Genomic DNA, 26,234 nt, shown 5'->3' with positions numbered 1-26,234 from the left:
TGACAGGGAAGGTCAGGGTTGCGGAAAAGACATGAGGAAGGCCTCCCATCGATTCTCATTTTGTGTCCTGAGAAGATGACTTGGAAGTTATTGATGGGTATCGATTGAGGCACGAGGTGCTGTGAGGTCACGCTGACTCATATCTGTTGTCTGTGTGTGTGTTCAGGGGGGGACCTGCACTACCACCTGTCTCAGCACGGCGTGTTCAGCGAGAAAGAGATGCGTTTCTATGCGGCTGAGATCATCCTGGGCCTGGAGCATATGCACAACCGCTTTGTGGTCTACAGAGACCTCAAGGTAGACCTCTCTCTGTCCCCGTTTCTGTCCCTGTTGTCTCACTTTTTCTCTGCCTCAGTTGCACTCTGCCCACTGCCTTTCCACTCAACACACGCACACACACACTCTTTTCCGTCTATAGACTATTTTCACAGCCGCTATTTTGACATGAGTAGCAGAAGCTTTATTAATGTCATTAGTAACACCTGTGTTTACTTGCCATTTAATTTCAAAACAGCTGCTGTGAAAACTGTCTTTAAGTCTCTATCTCCCCCCCGTTCTGCTCCCATCTCTGTCTCTCTCACATACACACGCACACACGCACAAGTCACAGACACTCTGAAGAGACATGGTGTCTGTCTGTCTGTGTGCTCTCTCTGTATCTGTATCTCTCTTTCTCAACCCCCCGCCCCCGCCCCCATCTCTCTCTCTCTCTCTCTCTCTCTCTCTCTCTCTCTCTCTCTCTCTCTCTCTCTCTCTCTCTCTCTCTCTCTCTCTCTCTCTCTCTCTCTCTCTCTCTCTCTCTCACTTATCTGGTAAAGATTTCCTGTCCAACATTATTGCAATTATATAGGCCCTTTACAAAGCATCATTTTGTTCACTTCTTTTACATTTAATGGTCCATTCAAATGAAATATTCAGTTGTTAGTTATTGTCCATTCAAATATTTTCTCTACTTCAACCACTGTTACATTTAGCACTACATCAAGTACTTCTGTTTGTGGTCATTTTTTCATGTCCAGGGTTTCTAACGGTAGCTGGTAAGGGCAAACATCAAAGCATACACAACAAAAGCAAACATACTATATCACATAACTAAACAAAATACTATAATATATTAATAACACAGAGATTTGAGGGGCATGTACAAAAACTTATCGCTGGTTTTCTGTTACTGTTACAGCCCCAAATCAGATTTTAAATCATGTCACGCACAAGAACTCTAGACTTTGCTTTTTGCGATTTCTTTGGTAATTATATGGTAATTTTATGGCATTTTACTCGTAATTTGATTTTACATATATTATGTTTTTGAAAGACATCCACTGAATTTCCACTGAACATAGACTGTTCTGATGTCAGAGAACTATCTGACTGCACACACACACAGACAAACATTTATGCTTTAATATGATTTGATGTTTTTCTTTACAACTTACAAGACATGGATGCTGTTTCAAATTTAAAGATTTTTATCAGCCATGTTTTTTATGGTCTTCTGCTTTTCCTCCAGTCCCCTTGTTTGGACTGGTTGCCATAATAATAGATATGCTTTGCTCAAAGTCAGGGAACACTTTTAGGACCTTCAATAAACAGTTTTGCCAAACAGCAGAGGATAACCAGGACAGGAGACTTCCTTTATTGTCTGTGTCCAGATTTGAATCACTTTAACTTCTCTCTTCATGAATGGAAATTATAACTAGTTATGTTATAGTGTGGTCTCCAACAGTGTTTTCTTACATTTATGATCTTATCTGTCTATCCCACTGTTCAGTTTAGTTTAATTCAAAGAAGGTTTATTGTCATTACTGTAAGGATGCAATGTTGCAAAAGCATTGAACAAATTAGATTTTCCTCGTCTGGTTTCAACATTGAGTGGTAGAATACCAGTTGTTAGCTAGGCACATAACAGTCTGTGTCTCTTAGTTGAATTATATGAAGCATAATTCTAGGGAATATATTCAGTGTTCATCCTAAAATGTGCTTAGTGTTGGTTTACTCCAGACTTCATTAGCCCACTGATCTTTAATTTTCATCAAACATAGCCTCTTTAAACATGTAAACATTAGCATCTGCATATCTGGAGGTGAATTCACTGAACCTGTTTCTGTCAAACATACTGCTCACTTCTCTTGACCATGGACTGTTGATATGTTTATCTTAGTCAAACCATCCATATAGTCAACCTGTTCTCTCAGTATTATATTTGGCATCTCTCCCTCTCTCTCTGTCTTACTCTTTCTCCCTCTGTGTGTATGTGTGTTTGTCCATGTGTGTGTGTGTGTGTGTGTGTGTGTGTGTGTGTGTGTGTGTGTGTGTGTGTGTGTGCGCGCTTGTGTGTGTGCTTGTGTGTCCTCCCTCAGCCAGCGAATATCTTGCTGGATGAACATGGTCACGTTCGTATCTCTGACCTGGGTCTCGCCTGTGACTTCTCCAAGAAGAAACCCCATGCCAGTGTGTAAGTAACTTGGTGTTGTGTGCTTGCATCTCTATGTGCAGCCCTGCCCTTGCTGTTATGTGTGTATTTGGGCCATGAAAGTGAAAGGATCATACCAGTGATTTTGCATGTTTAACGAAATATCTACAAATGTACAAGCATCACGTTTCGGCTAATCTTTCCCCAAAGCAAGCAGTTGTATTTTACAACTCAGATAAAAAAAATTTCCCAATCATTGTACGTTGCTTTCCAATCATTGTACGATGATAAGAAAATGACCTTTCAGAGACTTCAAGTTTTCTTCACACCAGTATGCCATCACAGTAATAATTAGTTTTCTTAAAAGCAGCAACACTGTTGTGTTTTGATGACGTGAAATTAGACGGAGTGAAACACCACTCCGCTGGAAAATAGTCTCCAGAAAAACATTTGCTTTGCACACACATTATTAATTTTTAATATATGTTGTGAATTTTTTACCAGCCATGCATGATTTGCAAAATGGTATCTTGTGATATACACTGTAGTAAATGTGCCAAACATTCAAAATCATTGGTACAGTCTGTTAAAGAGCCTGATCAGCAGTTCATAAGTCGTTATGCATCAGCAAGCAACAGCCAAAAAAAAAAAAAAAAAAATCAGTGGTATGGTCCTCTTAACATTGCATTATGTAACAGTGGACGTACAAGTATGTGTTCAGTGCTGAAATAATGCTGTGGCATGTTTGTTCCAGTGGTACTCATGGTTACATGGCTCCAGAGGTGCTTCAGAAAGGGACAGCGTATGACAGCAGTGCCGACTGGTTCTCCCTGGGCTGCATGCTCTTCAAACTACTCCGAGGGTAACCACTCCAGCCCTTCTCTTCCTTTTAGCAAACCTCTCTGACTTCTGTTTTTTTTTTTTTTTTCTTGCTCTGTGCTCTTTACTCCCACTGTGTCCTGGCTTCCTGTCTGATGAAGCCTCTTCTGTCTCTCTGAGTGAATCTCTTTGAATCTCCTCTCCCTTGCTCTGCATCTCTCACCCTGTCACTCTGTTTTTGGTGTGTTTGATCTTGTTTTTGTGTCTGTGTGCGTGTGTGTGTGTGTGTGTGTGTGTGTGTGTGTGCGCATGTGCGTTTGTTTGATCTAGAGTGTGTAAATGCCAGAGGTCTGGGCCCAGTAGGTCAGAAATCAGGGGAAAGCAGTGTGTATGTGTGTGTGGTTGCTAGGTTTGGTATGAACTAGAAGAGAAAGAGAGCGAGGAGTCTGACGTGTCTTTCCATTGATGTGTGGTTCAGTGTGTTTGAACACTTAAAAAGAGGAACGGGTATTGGTCTTTAGTAAGGGGTGGGCTTCTAGACAGACAGACAGACAAACAGACACATATGTAGTAAATTGATTTATACTGGGTTTTTTTCCCCTCTTGACATTGAATTTTCAACCCTTATTCAAGCCTAACCCTAATTTCTTGCCACCTTAGTTCTCTTGCCTCCTTTTTGTTGCGTAATATTCCCATGCATCCTGGTACACTGACAATCCAGTCATGGAAACCGGAAACCACCTTGAATTTGGCTGAGATCACATATTCAGATGTTTTCCTCAGTGCATGTTGCATATTGTTAGCCGCTAATGTTCGAATTGAGTTCAGTTGTTCAAGACATCTTGGACTACAAATACTATTTTCCAGATGTAAGAAAACATATTTGTTTGGCACGGACCCCAGCAAAAATCACATCATGATCATAATATTAATGGCTTTTTCAATGAAAATTAAAATGATAAAATTATCAGTCCTACTGAATTTGCTTTAAATGGTCACAACTCCCCATATCTGCGTTTGCCCAGCTTAAGTCTTGTTTTTTGGATTGTTTGTTTGTTTACCAGGATTTTGCCTGGAAATATTCAGCGATTTATGAGAAATCATCTTAGAATGATTCAGAATGGACAAATATTGGCCAAGTGGCCAAATAGTGTTTGTTGATTGTTTTTTGGTTATGCTCTGAGGCACTTTGGAAGCTTTCTTCTGCCCTCCCCACTGTTTCATGTGGATTCTTGAAACATCCCGGAAAATTCTTTAAGAGTGGGAACCCCTGACAGTGACAGTATCAGTATTTTTTCTCACTCTCTCTCTCTCCCCCCTCTTGTCTGTAGGCACAGTCCGTTCAGGCAGCACAAGACCAAAGACAAACATGAGATTGACCGCATGACGCTCACCATGGTAAGACAACATAAGGACCACATGTAAACACTCCATACCTTGCTGTAGGTCAGTGGTGCGTGATGACAGAGACACATATGATGCTGCAAACAGGTATTACAAGAAATCCCTATGCACACACAAAGTAACATCACACAGGACATGTGAGTCTTTACTTAACCAGGCTCACATGGGTTTAGCCCATGTTTGCCTTACAGTAATACCAAAAGCACACACAAGGTTATATCCCTATGCATACTGCCTTGTGTTTGAACACAGTACTGCCTTACTTGATGAATGCTTGCAGCTAGCAGAATCTTAGCTACCTGAGTCAGGCATATTCCAGTGTCAGTTTTTGTCTAAATTTATTGCCAATGCTGAATGTATTGTCTCTGTACTGCTTTGCCATCTCTAGGAACACAATAGAAATAAATATCTTTATTTTGAATTTTGGGTCATCTTTAGTTATTCAGATCAAATCAAGCTGCTCTCCCTGGTATCACCCAACACTCAGCAGTCTGTTTACTTTTTGGAGCTGGCTGTGTCATGGGAAGACACGGTAGATGAGGCATATGAAAGGAACCTTGGATACAGTGTGCTAGAAGCCAAGTTTGAACAGTGAGGCTGCAAAGTTAAAGTACACCCAATGGACGTTTCATGCGACAGATTGATCACCACATCCGCCACCAGTTTACTCAGGGAGTTAGGGATTTGTGGTCAAACTTTATGTAAGGCCATTAAGATAATTAGGAGGCAAATTTAAAAAATCCTACTCACTTCTGCTACCATAACCATGCCGTCACATTACAATCTGAGGATGTTCTACCACATCCACAGCTTCCATTAAATGTGTTTTACCTTTGCATGATTGTTGTGCGCTGATTGATTGCAACTTCTGAACTGCTGATTTGTTGTCTAAAGAACCATACCAGAGATTTTGAATGATTGGACACTTTGCTATAATTTCCCCAAATTTTACTTTGCAACCAACCATTTTGCAGATCATGTGGTGGGTATTAAAATTTTCACAAAATATGATCAAAATCACTGAATTTTCAAATTTGAGTTTTTAGATGAAACACTCACAGCATATAATGTTCTACTTCTGCAACTAACAAAGTCATCAACATTCATAAACCACAGAACTGATATTATTGGCTGTGAAAGCAAATGTTTCCTCGGGGACTACTGTCTGGTAGAGAGGCTGTCTACAAGAGCAATTAGTTGCATAGCTGGGCGGATGTTCCGCCTGCAAGGAAACACTTGCTCTGTATAAAGCAAATTCATCGTCTTCTCTACAGAGCTCTCCATTGTCGAACTCACAATCTCACATTATCTCCAAAGTTTCTGCTGCTCTTCTCAGTAGAAATATTCGGGTATAAGCACTTTTGCTTTCTCCCACAATCGAGTACATTTAAAGGTCAGAGGGGAATAAGACAATAAGGGAATTTACCAGTTTTTATTGTCATTTTGATTAAAAATTGACAGAATCATCATGACGTCATGCTTGGTGCTTTTGTCTTCTGTCTCGGGTTTACTGACAACACAGCTGGTGAATTTGATGCTGTTAGTCAGTGGAAAATGACCGTAATGTACTGTCGTCAGACATCCCCTGAATGCACCGTCAGGAGGGCTCATTGATCTTTTCAGACCATTCAGCCCAATTTCAAGTCATCAAAACACAACAGTGCTGCTGCTTTTAGGAAAACTAATGTGGACGACTTTATTACAGTGATGGAATAGTGGTGTGAAGAAAGTTTGAAGTCTCTGAAAGTTCATTTTCATATCATAGTGGAATGACTGCAGAATCACTGATATGGTCCTTTTGTTACATCATTCGATTGCTGTTCTTGAGATTGGCAGTATTGGTTGAGATGCCAACATCAGGTAGGCTCACAGGTGTAATTGTGTAATATGTGAGCACAAGTCAGCATGTGAAATGACATGCAGTGATTTAAACTGGGATAAAAATCTAAATGGTATATTTGTACACTTTAAAATGTTTAATTTCTTTTTAAGTCTTGAACACAGCACCTGTAGCTCAGCAAATTAAAGCTTGGTTTGGAATTTGACTCACTGTGGAGATGAGGACTATTGTAATAAATTGTACAATGCTCTTGGTATCTTTTTTATTATTATTGGTATTATTATTTTATACATTCCTTCATATGATTGATGAATAACACAAAGTTTCTGCAGTAGTCCCCCAGCTTTTTTAAGTTGAGGAAAGTTTTATGTGCCCAATTACTTTGTTCTTTTGGGACAGTATTGATTTGAGTTGCTCTTTGGACCTCATTAAAACAAAATGCTGCTTCCCCTGGAAGTTTTATCTGTTGACCAAAGTCTTGAGATTCATAACCCCTATAGAGATTTTTAATTGTTTCATGGGCCTTAGTATGCAGGTTGTTTTATGTCCACTACAAACCACATCTATCAGTAATTAATATTCCTCTTGAGGTGCACAGCATCACCAAAATTAACATTCTCTTTTGTTTACTTCACCACTCTATCTCAAGTGGTATATCTTGCCAGTGTCCTAAACTTCATGTACAGGCTGTGGCTCTATGGCTCGGTTTACTGTCCTGTCTATACACAGAGAACATTGTAAACAAGCATAAAAAAGATTAAATAGATGTATATCTGAACTTTGTACTTCTTCACTTTGCGTTGTCCATCACAGGATGGGAGTATATCCACCTGTCTGTGTGCACATGCATTTATTTTGTGAGGACATAGAGCAGCTGAGAAGGGTAGTAGCCTCTTCCCACACAAACGCACAGGCATTGTTTGGCTGAGCAGGACCTCTAAACAGAGAAAGTATGGTCTTTCGTGTTATAATAAATCCAGTTTAGGATTTTAATCCAGCCACTTAATCTGGTTTATCCCACTAATCCTTGTCTGTGTGTGAGGATGTGTGCGCGCGCGCGAGAGGAAGATTTCGATTCAGTCCTGACGAGGCTAAAAATACCTCTCTCTATATGTCTTTGTGTTTATTGAACTTGATGAATGGTTTTATTATATAAACATGATAAAAGCAGACAGAACAGAGATGGGGCTGAGACCTAAGCGGCCAGGACAGGAAGACACGAGGGGTTGGAACAGATCCTAATAGATGGCATGTCTGTTCTATCTTTTCAAGGTCCACTGATCTGTAATATCTGTATGAAATAGTTGACAGATGTAGAGCTTGTCAACAAACAGCCAGGGCAGAGTGCCCCAGTTAAGAGGTGCAAATGGTTTCTTTTCTCTAAACACACCTTACTCTCTCTCCCCTTTTCCTTGTTTTCTCCCTCCATCCGTTCCCTGACTCTTTCAGAATGTAGAGCTGCCAGACTCATTCACCGCAGAGCTCAAAGATCTGCTGGAAGGACTGCTGCAGAGAGACGTATCCAAGAGGCTCGGCTGCCAGGGACAAGGGTATGACACACACACACACACACGCACTGTCACTCCTGTATCAACAAACTTTAACAGACCTTGTAAATATGATCAGTCAAATTAATCTTACTAGACATGCTCACCAAGGATGAAAACACTGGGTGTAGACTAGGGAAGGAGAGCTGGTGAATAACAAGATGGATATGGATGAACATCAAGTGATGCCAGTCAAGTAGAAGCTGTGTTTCTAAGTGATCTGATGAGACTGTACATCAGATTTTGTCTAAACTGTGGTGATGGATCACTGTCTGTCTCAAAGGGTGCTTGACAAAAGAAGCGGGACTGTGAATGTGTTTATCAGAAAAAAAAATGTGGCAAATACTGCCATCTAGTGTGTGGATGGGAACTAACATGTTTGCAAATTTACCCCCTGCCCCCGTCTCTCTTTTCACACACACATGCAGAGCCCCAGAGGTGAAAGAACATCTATTTTTCAAAGGCATTGACTGGCAGCAGGTGTACCTCCAGAAGGTGAGCAGTATAATTTCAGAATGATTCATCTCTTGTTCTTTGTGATACACGATTTTAAACTTCTATTGTTTACAGAGTGCACTTTTAGAAACCTGTTCCTCACAGAACCCTGTGAGCTTGTTTTGTCCAGTCTATGTCTGACTCCAAAGGATGTTATGAAGGACATCTTTGCTGGGATTAGACTGATTTGCCAATATTTGGACCATTATTTCTCTTTGATTAAAGGACCATGCCAGTGACATCTACATTTTTTTTCCCTTAACCTTCTGTTAATCTTTTCCCAAAGCAAGCAAGCAAGTCTGTATTTTACAGCTCCAGTATCATTTTTCCTACCTTTTATCCAGCCATTGGTATCCATTCATTTCACTACAATATGAAAATAAACTTTCAGAGACTTTGAACTTCCTTCTCACCAGTATTCCATCACCATAATTAAGTCATCCACATTAGTTTTGCTCTTGTTTTAGTGCCTTAAACAGGGTTTCCTCCAGGATTTTTTGAAACTGTGGGGAGGGCTTCAGCGTCAACTACCAGTGAATGAGCAGTAGTATGCATGTGATAACACAGATTGAAAAATAAGCCAATGTGATACCGCTTCTCTGAATAGACAAGCTAAGCCAGTGTGCTGCTGTTAGCCAGTGAAAATAGAGCGGAGTGGGAACTCTTCGCTTTGTTACACAATCTATGTCAGTGCGCTGCTGTAGCCTGGAATTTTTCTTTCCCTTTTGGACTCGTACGGTGCCGGTGCAGTTGTTGTAAGTTTTTTCTTGGTGGTGCAGGTGCAAGTGAAACGACTGGAGGGGTTGTGCCACCCAGATTTGCTTCCCTCTATGAAATTTCCCCCAGACATACATTCATATTCCACACAAAAACAGCATTTCATTCAAATTATGTCAAATTCCACGACATTCTGTGTTAAAAATAGATTCCATTTTATTTAGCTAATTCCGCAATTCTGTCAGCGATTCTGTGATCGCTGAAATTATAGGGCCCTACAATGTTAACATTAACGATAACATTAGGGTCGTTTTGACAGGCTTGAACAAAAAAATGGATTAAATTTAATCTTGCCTAGGTACCTCTCTCTCGCCCTTTTCTCTCCCTCTGCGAGCACGCAGCAATAGAATCAAACAGGCGAGCGATGACTCCGGTGTTCATTTTTCAAAATAAAGTTAATTTCATGATATTTAAATTATCATTTCAAACTCTGATTATAGTAAGTATATGTGCGCAAATATAGGCTATATATGTGTGTATGTATATCCATTCATACAATATACTTTAAATTCTTTTTAACATCTGAAAAAAAAAAATCATCATTCGAAAGGCGTGGCGGCTTTTATTTTGCCGTGGCAGTGCGCCACGATCAATTACATGTAGCGGAAACCCTGTTAAAGCAAAACAGGATGGAGCCACACTAGTCCACCACCACTCCCTGTTGCTATGGTTACACCATCACTTCAGGAAAACACTGCTATGGGACTGTCCCCACCACTTATTTTGGTCATGCTCTCATCTCTCTCTCCACCTTTGCCCTCTAACATCACTGTATTTTTTTTTTTTTTTTTTTTTTTTACCTTTCTGAAAACCATCTCTCTGCTGTCTAGTTTATATTGTCTCCTTCTGTTCCTTCTCCAGTACTCTCCGCCGCTCATCCCTCCCAGGGGAGAAGTGAATGCTGCAGATGCTTTCGACATCGGCTCCTTTGATGAGGAGGACACCAAGGGCATCAAGGTGAAAATCAATTCACAGACATCTTACCCTGCACTTACTCTACAGATGCAGTCCTGACACCAAATACTGCAGAACAGATGTGTTCTACAAATGAAGCATTCTATATAGTTTCTGCATTAAACATCCTCTCTGACATAATGAAGCTTTAACATCAAGGGTTGCACTGTGGCATAAATCTATTCCTCAAGTTCATGCAAACAAACCCTGGTCACCTAGTTTTTGCTAATAGCCTTGTAATTATTATTAATTTAAATGATATAGACATTATATAAATTATAATATGTATATGCACACATATATGTATGTGTGTGTGTGTGTGTGTGTGTGTATTTATATATATGTACATATAAATATATAGATAGATACAGATGTAATTACTAGATTATATAATTATTATTAGTTTAAACTCACAAAGATACATCGCCTGCCGTGACAAACAATGATTGCTTCTAACCATTACACCTTTAACTTTTCAGCTATGTATCGTGTGAGTTTCATCTTGTTAGTCATGACTAAACAGCTCTCCTGCTCTGTTTGATGTTTAGTTGTTGGACAGTGACCAGGAGCTGTACAAGAACTTCCCCTTGGTCATATCAGAGCGCTGGCAGCAGGAGGTTGCAGAGACAGTGTACGAGGCGGTCAACTCAGACACTGATAAGAATGAGGCTCGCAAAAGGGCTAAGAATAAGCAGCTGGGCCATGAGGAGGGTAATAACAAAAACAAGACACAAAATGCCTTATTTTTTGACACCCATTCAAATAATTTGCAGCTTATTGATGCTAACCTATTACTTGTTGATGGGCAGATTATGCTTTGGGGAAGGATTGTATAATGCATGGCTACATGCTGAAGCTCGGGAACCCATTCCTGACCCAGTGGCAGCGCCGATACTTCTACCTTTTCCCCAACCGTGTGGAGTGGAGGGGAGAGGGAGAGTCACGGGTGGGTAACAGCACTGGCCAGACACATCTAAGAAATCACTTTACCCTGTATATTCATGTGTGTCAATGTCATGTGTCTGTCAGGAGGTGAGTGTGTACACTCAGTGCCATTGTCCATCTGTTTGTCAGTGAATGAAAGTTGTTTGTCTGTCTGTCCTGACTCTACACTGTAGGAGAAGTGGCTAAAACATTTTAAAAAGCGTAAACATACGGTGAGTGTTGCCACCAACATCCAAGGCTGCCTTTACTCTCACAGAATGTAGAACAAGGTAGTGCGTCCAGGAGTTGCGTAGAGCAGTGGTTCCCTCCCTCAGACTCAGTATGGCCCTTTTCGACTGGAAGAACTTAGCGAGGCAAGGCGTGCCATGACGGCTGTTTCATGGATTCTTGAATTGTTTCCACTAGTAACAAGACTTTTCCAGGTAAAGTTCCTGGAACCTGATTTAGTCCCTGCTGGCTACGTGATTTGGATGTTGATTTTGATTGGTCAAGCATCAACTTGACAGGACTTTTGTAAATATGTGCTGTAATTAGAGGGCTATAGCCCAAACACAGTCAGTGCCAAACAACAGATTGCAGAAACAAACTGCAAAACAATGCAAACTGCGAATTGAACAAAAGAAGAGATGGATGTCTTTATCAGTATTTGGAGAGAAGAGAGTACTTTGAATGCCTTGTGTGCACAGTTTAACAAATACCATACCAATAATTTAAGAGGTTTAAAAAAGTCACAGCTTTTCAGGTTTGACTTGGCTTTTAATAGACGTTTCACAGTATTGAGCAGGAGCTCAACTTGGATTTTAGAAATGAAAACGTGTATTTAGAAATTTCACATCACTTGGGAGAGCTGTGTGTTGAATGTACAGCCAAACAGTTGGGGAAAAGAAGGCGTAAAAAGAAGGACTACTCAAAGATTAAGTTTAAGAATCTATTTACAATGCACTTCACACCCTTTGTGGTTGGTTATGCATACATTGGAAAAGGAAACAAAAGGCAGTCCTGCTAAGTCTCAGGTTATATACCTTGGAAAGTTCTGCGGTACTCTTGGGAGTCGAAAAGGGCTAGTAGTGTGCTTCCTTCCTCATCCCCTCACCAAACTGCTGCTACTAGACGAACCAAAAGGAAGAGCGATCCAGCCCAGTAATTTTGCCCAAACTGTGCTAGCCTTGTCTTGAAAAGTGATCTGCTCAGTGAATTGGATGACACCCATACTTAAGTAGAAACTGACAGGATTTTGCTCCTCAAGGAACAGTGAACAGTCAACTGCATTCAGTAGCCCATCCCTTATGGTCCATTATCTGCTTTCTGCTTCTCCTTTGCCTGTTTCTGATTGGTGTTTTGTTTCCCACAGCAAAACCTACTGACAATGGAACAGATCGTGACAGTGGAAGAAACGCAGATTAAAGACAAGAAATGTATCCTTCTGCGTATCAAAGGAGGGAAACAGTTTGTACTGCAGTGTGAGGTAGGACTGCCCTTCCCTTCAGGGGTATCGGATGTACACCTTCGCCCATTTTTCTTTATGAACTTTTTTCACGTGATTAGCACAAAGAGCTGATCCCTCTGTGTTTGTGTGTGCAGAGTGATCCTGAGTTTGTGCAGTGGAAGAAAGAGCTGACTGAAGCGTTCACTGAAGCCCAGAAGCTGCTGCGCCGTGCCCCAAAAGTCATCGGGAAAGGCAGGGCCGGAGTGGTGGAGCTTTCCAAACCTCCCCTCACACACCGCAATAGCAATGGCCTGTGAATACACACATAACATGCACACACGTACACATACACACACACGCACACACTGCATCCTCCTTCCCCCTCTCATCAGCCATTTGCCTTGACACTATCCCATGCCCACCCACAAACAAATTAAGCCTCACTCCTTGGAGTGTGTGTATGGACCAAATCCACCAGCCTCTTTGCTCTATTGACCACACATACACACACTCTATATCATGACCAATCATTAGCACAAGACTGTGCGCCAAACTTTGCCATGGGACCTTGCCAGTCACTCGGAAGAAGAAACGACAGGACAGTGAGACGAAGAGAGAAAGAGCAATGTTTGGGAGAAGTCAGCATGTGAAGAAGCTCTGCATGAATGTGATGAGGACTAGAGCCCAGTCCTCTCTCTCTCCCTGTCTTTCTCTTTTTCTCTACCCCCTCCTGTCCCCATCTTGCCCTACAGGTTTTGATTAATCAGGTTCATCTGGAGGGTTCTCTTGGATCTTTGCTCGCTAGGACCCGCAGAAGCCTGCTTAGCTGAGCCAGGCAAGGCCAAGCCAGGCCAGGCCAGGCTTTAACACTGGCTCACTGCTGGACTCTTCCTAAAGTCACAAAGCTAAATACAAATCCTCACAAATGAGCTTTATTGTTGGCCAGCCAAGAGGCATTTCTCTCTCTGTCTCTCTCTTTCTTTCTCGTATACACACACACACACACACACACACACACACACACAAACCAACCAACACACATGCAATCTTGACCTGGCAGAGCAGCAAAAACCTCCCCTTGGAGAAGTGGATATTCAGACTGTGGTTAATTGTCCCACATTGTTCCCTCTCTTTTTCTGTTTTGCTCTCCCTCCTCTTCCTCCTCCTCCTCCATGCCCAGCGTCAGACTGACCAGTCGAGCTCCACACACCTGGGCTGGATCACAGGAGTGGACGGAGGGGCATGGCCGGACAGGATAGGAAAGGATTCAGCAGGACTCAGTGGCATTGCTCAGGACAGGATGCACATTGGTGTGTGTGTATCTTTTTTCCCCATTTTTCTTCTCTTTCCAGAGTAAAGGCAATGCAGATGAGAACAGGCTTTAGTGGGGAATGTATATCTGTGTTTTACTTCAGCAAGCGAACGAAAAAAAAAAGGCTGCTCGACTGGTTTTTTTCATCCTTCCCTCTATCCATTCCTCCCTCCATTACTGAAGTGCATAAAGTGCCAACGTCAATATTTACTTGAGTCACCTGAGCACCCAGGAGGACCTGCTTGGTAGCAGATATCGCCTCTGGATACACAGAGGGCTGATCATTCCAATGCAGAAAACAGGAAGTACATGGACCATAGACTCTTTTCAGATTGGCTCCTGTACAGCCGGTTACCATAGAGACTGCGATTCTATTGGCTGACAAACAGCCGTCGGTTACTATGGGAACCTGTAACCATGAAGACTGGTATCCCTGGGGATCGGTAACCATGGACAACGATGTAACTATTGTGTATGAAGGTTACACTTGCAGGAAGAGATGACAGGAGAGGGGGATGAAGTGACTCTGGGTTTGAGTGTATATAAGCAACCCTTTCTCTGTGCATCTCCAGTATATTAGTCTACGCTACAACCCGTTTGCATTAATGGAGACTTCTCTGTCTGCCTGTTTGTGAATCTGTCCTTCTGTCAGGGCTTTTGGGGAGGGAAAAGGGGCATTCCTGTGGTGTTAGGGGAGGGTGTAATCTCGCAGAGGGTCATGTCGATAGGAGTCTAACAGCTTTCAATCACTTGCAGTGTGCATACCTCAGTTGGACTGTGTTAGTATGTCGAGGCAAAACCTCTAAGGGCCAAATTTCGCGCTCTGCGTAAGACAGAGCCTAAGACAATACACCAGAAAGGTCTGTTTGTACTGTACGTCATGATCTTGCAGCCATTCAAGATGAGAATTCTTTATCCTGCTCACACACAATCATGCTCACAGGTTTACGGTTTCAGTTTAGTTGTTACGGATAGTCTCAGTGCAAAGAGGTGTTAACAGTATGAAGAAGACAGCCTGAATCTGAATCTGGAAAAACCCACCCTCAGATGCACTGCTATACACCGTCAATCTGTGATGTTAAATAGATTCAAGGAGTTTACTGATGAAGTGCTGGAATTCACCTTTTTTGTTGTATCTGCTTTCCCCAGCCTGTCCAGTTGATTTCTACTTTTCTAGCTGTGATTTCCTATGTTCTCCTGAATAGCTTTTGATTGCCTCCAGAGCAGTGATTTTCAAAGTGAGGTCTTCCATGAGGTCCTCGGCAAAATGGGGGATAGTTTACCTGTAAGTTGCTAGAAATTGTTGCGATACAAATTGTATGAGTGGTTGTTTTACTCTCACCACTTTGAATCAGTTCCAGTGTTCAAGTTCGACTTGTAAATAGTTTAATTCTTCAACTAAAATATCTTTTCATATCAGCATCCCAACTGCAAAATCACTTCAAATTAGGGTCTGCAGTATAATGAAAATCAACTAGTGTCCAAAAAAAAAAGAAAAAAAGAAAAGCAAACTCTTTGGCTAGAGAACATGCCTGAACTTGTGGAGCCCAGCAGTGGGATATATCTGCAGGCAAGGAGAGATTTAGCTGTAGAGATCGTAAAAACAGAGTGAGAGGTTTTGTTGTTGAGAACAAGTGCTAGTTGTGCCCCTTACTGGAAATGCAACGTCATGTTGCTGTGTTGCATAATGGACTATTGGTCTCAGTGGCTCCTCTCCAATACTGTTAAGACTGATGAGATTACTTGGTGTCTCTCTCTCTTCTGCAATGCATTTTTCCCTCAGTGACGGTGCAAAATGCCAAGTAAAGGGAAAAAAAAGCAAAAATAAGCCCTTGATCTTTGACTCTGAGGCACAGACACTGTTTACTATCAATGCTTTAGTTAGGCTAATTGAAAAAAATCCTATATCAAACTCCATATATGTAGCATTCCGCATAACTATGAAAAATACACAAACTACAAAATGGGCCTAGGAATTATTTGACAGTGTTACAGCAATTGTTGGGTGGGTTTTTCCTTTTAAGTTTGTTTATGATTTCGTATTTTTCCTGAATGTGACACAGTACAGATAAGGTAACATTTTAATAGGGTATATGGGTTTTGTTGATGTCGTCCTTGACCTTGTAAAATGTTTGTACTTGTTTAATCGAAGGGCAGAAATGTGCAGCTGAGATAAACTAGTGTTAAAAGAACAGGCAGCGGAGGAGGAGGAAGATTGTTTGATTAACTCATAATTTCAGGGTTTTGATTTTCATGCAGTACAATGTCCTTGTCTGTGATGTCCATGCATTTTCAGAGATGTGATGTGTGTGTTTGTGCGCGCGTGCATGTGTGAATGTGTGTGACCTACAGTAGGACGGGGGTTGATTAGGGACGCGTTTATTTTTTCTTAGTAGCCTTTACCAGTCAGGGGGAGATATTATCGTCTTATAGAGAAATTTTGTCACCTTTTAAGGTGTCTTTTATTTTTGTAAACCAAACTGGTTTTTATTGTTTTCATTGAAATTACGTTGTTGCACCTTTTTAGCCCAATGTGTTACTTAATAGTTGTTCAATGTGCCAAATAACTTGCTGATTGAGTGGAACCTATGGGAAGCCTCCTCTCTGAACTTTGACCCTTCTCACCACAGACTCAGCGACAGCCAAAAGGCAATTGCGGCCACAGCTGCCACACACTCTCTCAAACACACACACACACACACACACACACACAGATACACAAATTAGCAGTGGAAGCTTGCGCAGAGTAGTGGTGTGTGTCTTTGAAGGGTACAAAACTGTGACCAAATGTTTTATGGAGCAAGAGCTGGAGAAGGGAGGTGTGTGTGGCTCTGGCTTTCCACAACGTGGCCATCGGACTCTGAGACACCAGACAGTTCTCTGCTTGTTCCTAAAATGATTTTTCTTTTCACACTGTCTGTATGTATGTCATGTGAGTGTGTGAGCATATGTGTGCTTCATTATTGCTTTGTATGTTAATTCAGTGGAGATGTTTTTGTCATACACAGATTCTCTGCTCAAACACATGCTCGACACAAGACAATTAAAAAGGATGGCATATAGGAAAAAAAACAAAAATTAAAAGTATATATAAATATATGTGTATATGAAATGACAAAAATGCTCTAGGTTTATTTAAGATTTAATGTAGAAAACAAAAATTGTTTGGGGGAGGTTAGGGGTTTTGATGTGAGTATATTTGTTTGTGGTGAAGACTTCAGCTCGAATCTTGCACATAAAGACTTTAGATATTGTACCTGCAAGTTACAGATGATTATTTTTGTTGAAATACCGGACTCTTGCTCTTTCATATTTATTGCGTGTTTGGGGAGCGCTCTCCCATCCACGTCTATGAGCTCACACCTGAGATCTCGCTGTAGAAATACTCCGGTTTACACCCATCAGAAAGTTGTGTTTTTCATATGCCACAAACAAACACAAATACTACTGGCTTTGGGTTATTATTACCATTAAGGTTATGATGATACTGATATATTATTGATAATATTATTCAATGATTATTGTTATTAAATTTATTTTATTTCAATGATTTTGTTTTGTTTTCAAGACAGGTAGGAACTTACGTGTTGGACTGCTTGTAAAAACAGTTCATGAATAAAAATCCTTTTTCCGTGTTGCCTCTTGTCACATTTGCTTAATTGAAATGTGAAATCACACAGCCACCTACCACATACCTACAGGTGATCGATATCCATACTAACATCCAGCATCTTACAACATCTCAGGCAATGTTTGTGTAGGGAGTTAGCGGTAAATGGGCCCTTATGGAGGGGAAATCATAGATCTGATGAAATTATTTTAATTTCGTACAGAATCTAAAACAAGCACAGGAAGAATACTTTATTTCATGGCTATGCTGAATACTTGATTCTGATTGGTCAGCATTTTGTGGTCTTATTTCCACAGACCGAGCTAGACCTCATCACTGTACTCATGGCTGGCCCATGACAACCATTAAGGACCCCGCCCTCCTCAGGGCCCCTCCGCCCGCGCAGGTTTTGCACAGTGTCAGGTAGACTAATAATTTGTATGTAAAATTTTTCACCGACGAGGAAAATTAATTGAGTGAATTGGGGGTGTTGCTCCCTTGGTTTATTAACTTCTGTTTCAGTTTAATGCTCAACATACACAACGAAAGTTGAAACTCTGACTTAAAAAAATAGTTATTTGGGAATATGAACACATCCGAATGGCAGCTTGTCATTCTCAATCTAGGCCTACAAACATTATCCAATACAAAATGTTATATACATACATGAAAAACCACTAACATTAAATGTATAAAGACTAAATACCAAGTATGTGCTACATGTATGTTGAATGAATTTGAACTGAATAACAAATGGGTGTAAAAAAAAAAAAAAAAAAAAAAAAGTTATTGTATCAGCGGCATAGCTTAATAGCAGCAAAGCAGTAGCTGACAGGACATTAACGTGAAAATTTTGGAGCGAAAGTTTCTATATGTGTCACTTTACAGATTAAATGGAGCGCCATGAAAAAAGTAGACCCTGCAGATGCATTGGTCCAGCGAGCTGTTTTTTTTTTTTTTATTATTCACCTAACAGCTACTAATATACAAATCAGTTGCACTGGGCAGAATCAGTCACAATATTTTTCTATGGAAAAACTTAGAGGTGAGGGCCCTCAAAACGCCGGGACCACCCCTGACCCTACCTGTTCCTCATACATTGTGGGCTAGCCAGCAAGCCACAGTCACAGAAACAAGTCAATTCAGCAGCTCACTGGCGACACCAAGTGGCAAATCGATGTCAAGCTGCGGCTCCAACCACCACTGACGCGGGAGAGTGGAGCAAAATAATCCAGGTGACAGCAGCAGGTGAGTGCCTCCCCCAGCTAGCTGCCTGCCTGTCACAGGGTAACTTGTCTAAGTTACTTGGCAAGCTTGAAAACATAAACAGGATAGCACCGGCCACCCTCAAATAATAATAAATAATAATCCACTCCCAGGCAGTCTGTCATCAAAAAAAAAAAAAAAAAAAACATCGACCTCGGGTTGGATTATCCCTTAGCGAGGCCCATCAGAAATGCACTTTTACACACAGGCCATAAACAATCTACCCTCAGACTGGTTCATGTTTCTCAACAAGTTGTAGTTTGGGGAACTATACTTCTTGGCGGATCATTAAAAATGGTAATGATCTGTGACCACATCACAGCTTTTATGTTATTTAATGCAACACATGGCCTCTCTTGTTCTATCGTTTAAACAAATATTGTGTTACTTTGATGTTCATGTTGCATTTTAGAATTGCCAGTCTGGCAACAGGCCTACACAGCACAAATTAACAACAGCAGAGTGTCATCCACAAGTGCTTATGTTTTCACTGTCAAGACAAGAGGAGTTTGTAAAAACCCACCTATCGATTTCTATAGACAAGATAGCCTACATCATAAAAGCTATGTTCAGACAGCCTGCAGAAAGAGACCTGAATCTGATTTTGTCCTCAAGACGTTTCTGCCTCTATGAACAGCAAAAAACACATTCAATCTGACTTTTTCAATTCTGATGTGAGCCACTTTCACATACGGTCCTAAATCAGATCCAGATCTGATTCCTGCTAATGTAACACTGTGTGAACTCTCAGATCAGAATTCATGTTTTTTTTTTTTTGTTTTTTTTCCCTTCCCCACTGAAGACGCTTGCATCACTGTTAGAGCATCATTGATTCATTATTCATTGATTGTCAAAATGGAGGATTGCAGCAACGATGACAGGGAGACATGAGGTCATAAGTTTAACAGATATATGGGAAGATGCTTCAATCAACACACTTTTTTTTACCTTCTTGGCCTGAACAGCTGATGGACTGCCACCACACCACTGTTACCACAGCAAACTATTCAAATGAATTTTCTGCACCTATTTTATTAATTATCATGATGGACTGTCATGCAAATAACCTTTCTGTTGTTCAGCAGTGCTCTGTTTCCAGATGTACAACTACCGGGTGCTGGAATGAGAACCTGATACAGATGAAGGCTAAAGCATTCTGTGTAATAAATCAATCCTGACAAAATACATGTCAGTCGGAATGCTGTTAGTCATGTAAAACGAGGTGAGCCAAGCAAACATGGCATTCATGCACAGTTTTGACCAAGTTTTCACCTTGTGGAAAATAAATTCAGATGCTGTTTCCCCAAGGTAGGCAACTGCAGACACTGCACATCACACACATAATGAGTTTGTGCTTTGGGCTCTTCATATTGAGTTTACTATCACTGCACTGCCAGCAGCTTCCCACGCTGATGCCGTCTGCACTTGGACACCATCAGCCGTGTCTACTTTGCTGTTACAAAGTTAATACTCCGAATCTGCCTGCACCTGAACATTTTGCCGGAAATTATTATTAGCTCAATATTTTTCCCCCCATGAACAGGAAAACAGATTGTACAGAGTATATATATTGGTGTCTTTTTTTCTGTCGTCAACCAGCGGCTGTTGTTGCCTTTATCTTTGCCCATTTTGAAATCTGTCACTCTGTGTTTTCAGAGCTTTGTTGTACAGTGCACTTCATTAAGGGTTTCTGCTGATGTCACAAGGTCATTTAATTAAAATATTATTTTTGTTATTTAGTGCATGCTCTTAAGGGTGACAATGTGGCATGGATAAACTTCCTCAGCCCGTTCTCTATTCATCAGTGGCTGCTTTGAAATAAAGCATCTTGGTCAAATGAACTTAGTACTGTTACAATTAATTACAATTAATTTAATGTTCATTTTTTAAGATATATAGTGTTTTTTGTAAAGCTTAACTTTATATTGAAACCCTCCTGGAAATTGCTTTCCATTGTCTTTTGATTTGTCATTACTATTACTTTTTTAAATCTAAGTTATTTATGTTAGGTGTTTTTAGTTTTCAGTTTTATGTTTCATGCCAGGTTTTAGTCTTGATATCCCTTGATAATAAAATAAAATCAACTGTACATGAAAAGGTTGTGAAATGACTGCTTGTGGTGCTGAGAAGTTGTGTTTTCCCTCTCCCTCTTCCACAGGGAGGTCAGAAGTCAGGGTCAGAGACAGAGCAGCAGTCCTGGGGCGGGTGGGAACTCTGTGTCTTGTTCATGGTCACTTCAACAGGGCAGATATGTGTCGTCACAGGGTCTTGAACTAAAGACCAGTCATACTCACTGCATCACCCTTAACCTGGAGGCAAAGTATAAATTGTTCACTCTCCCTGCTGGATGGGTGGGGTTCAAACTACGACCATGTGATCACAAACTGCACTGCAAACCTTTATTCCCCTGCTTCTGCCAAGTTTCCTTTTTTGACAGATTTTTATGGGAACTAAATCTGGTTAACCATCTATTTTTGCGCATGCTTTCAAATGGTTGTCCAGCGCATCTAAGCTCTGAAATTCTTGTCAAAAATGAGTATTTGTCTAATCAAGCAGTATGATGTTAATACACTGAATTACATGGCACAGCATCTAGTCATATATTATGTTTTCTGAGAATTCCTTCTTGCCAATCTGCAGAGTCTATGGCAAAGATTCATATTTTTTAATGCTTTTTGGTATTCTTCATACAAGTTAACAAAGTATCCTCTATCCCATTGGTTCTCAACCTTTTTTCAATAATGAACCCCTTTTGAGATATTTTTTTTCAGCCAAGCACAAAAAAACAAAAAAAAAAAACATGAAAAATATGGTTACCCCCATTTCAGAACCACTGCTCTATCCCGTAGATTTGAGCAGCTTAACCTCTTTCCTTATAATGTTGTGAACATCATGAGAACGAGACAAGCACCTGTTCAGGTACACACGGTTTGGCTAATTGCGATAGTTTTGAATGTCATGTTTATGTGATGGCTATACACCTTCATGAAGCAAGACTTTGATTGGAGCGCATTTCATAATTACACAAGACTGAGAAAAAAAAAAAAAAAAATCAAGCATCTGTTCACTTTGACCTGGATGGGACAGTCACCCAACACTGCACATCACACGCTTAATGAGCTGTCAATTCAGATTATTGTAGGGAGCCAATCAGTTCTTGCTCATTATCTGAAGAGCGAGCATGTTGCTGAATGCCTAAGTCTAATCAGAATCGTAAACATATTCTCATCAGCAAGGCAAGTTCACTGCAAAATGTATTTTAATTACGATCATAGAAAGTCAGTGCAGTCTCCCTCCCTGGGGAAGTTATGGTCCACCGGGGAGCCGTACACCACAACAGCTATGGACTTTTAAGTGCTTACAGTTGTGAGGATTGTGCCAAAGCTGTTTCTTTATTGTCAAGGGTTGTCATGGAGGATAATTTTAGGTTGACATAAATCTTTATGGGGCATATAATTGGAGTGTACATCATGGTAAGTATTAATAAACTTAGAAATGTCCCACGAGAATAGAGTGTGCAAAGGGGATGTGAAGCATAAATTTAAACCTTTCTGGCAATCCAACTGTCTCTTGTTTATACTGATTAACATGTATGATAATCAGTATAGGGACATCCTAGTTTACCCAAGTTTCTGATCACCAAAACATCAATGCCATTGCCTAAATGTGTGAAGTTTATTATAAAGTAATTCCAGTGGTGGTTCATAGTGGTTCGTACTTGTTTTGATTTAACGTTGCCCTTTCAACACACAGTCAACTTAGCTGATCATGAGTTGTAAGCAAAGACATGACTATACTCAACCCAAGATTTTCCAGCAATTGACTTTTTTATACCCACACTTCAATTTAAAAATAAGGTGTCACCTCTTATAAGTGGATGTGCAAAATAAACTCGGTAGCACTCCTCTGCCTCAGAGAAAAGGGGAATGTGAAGTTCTCAGCAATGTTAAACTAACATTTGGAAGCTTTGGAAAGGCTTTTATCAAAAAGTGTGAAGTTAAAAAGTGTACATCTCATTTGAGCCTTACTCATTGAGTGTCAGATTTCCTCTTGATCTACAGGTAGCTCCTGTTGACAGCATGAGCGCCTGTTTCACCTGGATGGCACAATCCTTCACACACAGTCATTCTCTTCTATACTTATCACCTCCCATTACCCTTCAGTCCTCTGTCATCCCTGCACCCAGATGACTTCTCCTCCACGGGAGGCTCCTCCTTCTCACCTCCCTCCCTCCCTCAGCTGCAGCTGTCAGTCAAGCCGGACAGCTGATGTAGTGCAGGCCTGCACATGTGCACTGGTGTCCCCTGTTCTAACATAACAGCCATTGCCAATTATCACTCCTCTTATAGCTCGGGTCCCTCTCCCGGGTCCCTCTCCGCTCTGCTCTCGCCCTACATTCATACATCTTTGGGAAACAGCAGCGTAGGTATAGTTGATGTTACTGTTAACTCCAGGGTCAACTGGATTTGGATTGTTTTGACTTTTTTAAAAAATTCCTACAGCTTCTCTCACTTACTTTCCACTGTCATATGCTACCCTCCAGTTCTCCAAACAGGGTAGTATCTGCTACCACCTCCCCCTACCCACGGATATTTATAGAGGAATCGTCTGTCAACCCAGCTGCGTTACTTATCTATGTGTGTGTGTGTGTGTGTGTGTCTGTGAGAGAGCGAGATTGGCTGTATAGCTGCCTGTGTCACTCTATTTCTGACTCTATTGCTACATGCCCCTCTCTGCCTGTCCGGCCCAGTGTGTCTGTGTTGGTGTTTGTGTGGGACTGTGTACCTCTCATTTGGCCTTGCAGGACTAACCATTTGGATTTTTAGTATCATTTTTTTTTTTATTATTTTGCCATTGAAAGGTATGTTCCTATGTCTTTTATTTGCCTGTTATTGTCAAGTGTACATAGAAAGGCAGAGACAAATGTATTCAAAGATTTATTTATAGATAAGTTCAGTTGGCTGAGGGTGCCGAGGCCAGGTCTGGGGCACAATGGCTCAAACGTGATTTGACATTGGTTTTCTTGCCGCAGAGAGAATAAAACACTGTCCCAGATGGTATCTACTTTACTGGACCATTGGTTTTATAGCCGGTTTGAATTTTATCGTGTAGTGTATTTCTGTCTCTCTGGTGGCTCCCTCGCCAGAAAGAAATTTCCAGACTCATCTCGTGGATCATAAATGTGTCTATTCACCCGCATGGGATCAATACTCTCTTACCACAAGTGCTATCAGTGATTCAGCAAGTGAAAATTACTATTCTCTGCTGCTGAACTTGTAATTTTCTTCTGGTTAAGAATGTCAGCTTAAGCCCTGCACTGTAAAATGTAAATGTAAACTTGCCCAGTGAGGCACTTATGAGGGATTTAACACACTGTTACCTTCATGTCTCAACAGATAATATTTAACATGGCTGAGTAGACATCAGTCTGGCTTCCTATCGCTAATGTTGTTTCATCCACTGGCCAGTGCTGTGCTGACTGCAGTGGTGCCTTGTCTCTCAATGCTACTTAAATAGTTGTTTACACAGATTTACCACTAGCCAAATGTGACGCCGTGTGCATTGGGTTCATTTCAGTGATGTCACTTTTTATCGAGACTTAACTTGCTCTAAGCACAATGCAATGCACTGGACGGGGTTTGGAGTGACGTAATTGCTTCTTTTTTAAGTAAAGAAAACCCAAACGAAAGCTTTATCATTTGTGATTCTCGACTTGGCCTCCCATGATTAGCTGACGCAGGCTGAAACCACTGGACTGAAACACGAGAGCAGAGAACCACATGGGTGTAAATCGTCTGGTTGGGAAAGACACCGTGTGTGTGATCTGCTAATGTGTATGTGGACATGTGTGTGTGTGTGCGTGTTCACAGAGGGAGATCATCATTCAAAGCAAATGATTACAAAGTTTAGACATGGCTGTATCCATGTAGTCAGGTTTTACTGAGTCATAGGACCTGTTTCTAGTGAGTGTCACCGGTAAGGTAACTAAGGTCATGTAGACCGAAACGTATAATGTTATAATGTGTGCGTTTTTTAACTACTTTACAGGTGATTTTGAATATTTGGCCAATTTTCTTTACCCACAATTTACTTTGCAACAAACCATTTTGTCGTCAAGTTGTCAAATCACAGCAGTGCTGCTGCTTTTAGGAAAACTAATGTGGACGACTTTATTATGCTGAGGGAATACTGGTGTGAAGAAGGTCTGAGGTCTCTGAAAGTTCATTTTCATATCGTAGTGGAATGAATTGAAACCAATGGCTGGATAAAAGGGAGGACAAATGATATTGGTGATATTCTAAACTACGACTGCTTGCTTTGGGAAAAGATTAGCAGAAACATGAAGTTTATACATTTTGTACATATTACACTGAACATGGTCCTTTAACTGTGTCTTACAAAATCCGTGTTGAGAGGCCGGGGCAGCAAAGCGACACCTTCATCAGGGGCATCATTTTGTCAAGTTCACAGGAAACCTGGTGAAGCCTCACATTTGACCACAAGCTTCTCTCTCACTGTCTGTCTGTCACTGCCTGTCTGTCTCTCTCTGTCTCTCTCCATTATCAGGTTCACAGTGCCACCTTTTGTGTCTCTCCGCACACCCCCCTCCCCCCTGTTCAGACCTCACATCTGGTTGACATCTGTTTGACCCCCTCACCCCTGAACCCTCCCCCTGCGCAACAGACACCATGGCATTATCTTCACGCTTAAAACTATGGGAGCAGAAGGGAGGTGCAGAGATGTGGCATGCTGCATAATCTAATATCCAACATAATACTGAGTCTGAGTGCATGTGCGTTGTTTACTAGTATCTGACATTCATGCTCTGTGCATTGAGTGGACCCTCTTTTCTCATCCTGACTCATCATATTGTGTCCCTGTGAAGTCTGGCAGCTATGATTTGTCCATTAGTCACCGTGCATGTTTAGCGCAGGGTTTGGCCGTCATGGGCTTTTGAGGGCTGATACGACACTGGCATTTGTGGACTGAAGCTGACGATAGTTGACATTTACCTCCTCGAGACCGTGATGGCACATTAAAACTCCTCTGAGCTCCGTGTTATTGAAATTCTTTGATCTCCTTAACCACTTGTGAGGCAGGTTTCACAGACTGCTAAGACTGCTTGAATCCTTTCTCTGGGTAGTGATCAGAAATATACAGAAGAAATAGAATAGAAACATACAGATACAATAGAAGAGGACTATATAGAAGCAAATTAATGTATTCCTATGCTGTCCATATCAGCCTTTATGAGCTTTGTTTGATATTTTTATTAGGAATAGAGAATATAGAAAATGGCACTGTTTTTTTTTTCCTCTCTGATGTACAAAACAAGCTAAACTGAAACTAAAATTGTGACCCAAAAAACACAAGACAAAACAAACTGTGGGTTTACTGAACTGTTGCACCCCTATTGGAGCTCCAT

At 41.0% G+C, this 26,234-nt stretch overlaps 2 protein-coding genes across 3 annotated transcripts in view; both read left to right on the top strand.

Annotated features, from left to right (window-relative positions):
- The window catches only part of grk3 (G protein-coupled receptor kinase 3), a 56,503-nt gene extending 38,934 nt beyond the window's left edge, over positions 1-17,569 (top strand). Inside the window, exons 11-22 of one of the 2 annotated variants that reach the window (XM_030065980.1) lie at positions 167-297; positions 2,361-2,455; positions 3,168-3,275; positions 4,564-4,630; positions 7,926-8,026; positions 8,452-8,518; positions 10,157-10,252; positions 10,798-10,960; positions 11,059-11,195; positions 11,368-11,406; positions 12,546-12,659; positions 12,776-17,569. In XM_030065980.1, the coding sequence (XP_029921840.1) occupies positions 167-297; positions 2,361-2,455; positions 3,168-3,275; positions 4,564-4,630; positions 7,926-8,026; positions 8,452-8,518; positions 10,157-10,252; positions 10,798-10,960; positions 11,059-11,195; positions 11,368-11,406; positions 12,546-12,659; positions 12,776-12,937 (1,280 nt within the window). In that variant the 3' untranslated portion in view covers positions 12,938-17,569. The remainder of the gene's footprint in view (positions 1-166; positions 298-2,360; positions 2,456-3,167; positions 3,276-4,563; positions 4,631-7,925; positions 8,027-8,451; positions 8,519-10,156; positions 10,253-10,797; positions 10,961-11,058; positions 11,196-11,367; positions 11,407-12,545; positions 12,660-12,775) is intronic. The other variant, XM_030065981.1, reaches the window with a different exon arrangement.
- Positions 15,200-26,234, top strand: part of myo18b (myosin XVIIIB) — a 45,745-nt gene continuing 34,710 nt past the window's right edge. Inside the window, exon 1 of the mRNA XM_030065846.1 lies at positions 15,200-15,217. Coding sequence (XP_029921706.1) covers positions 15,200-15,217 — 18 coding nt within the window. The remainder of the gene's footprint in view (positions 15,218-26,234) is intronic.

The sequence above is a fragment of the Myripristis murdjan genome, chromosome 12 (genome assembly GCF_902150065.1).
Source record: "Myripristis murdjan chromosome 12, fMyrMur1.1, whole genome shotgun sequence".
Classification (NCBI taxonomy): Eukaryota; Metazoa; Chordata; class Actinopteri; order Holocentriformes; family Holocentridae; genus Myripristis; species Myripristis murdjan.
Note: the sequence above shows the minus strand (reverse complement) of the source record. Positions and strands in the feature narration are given on the sequence as shown.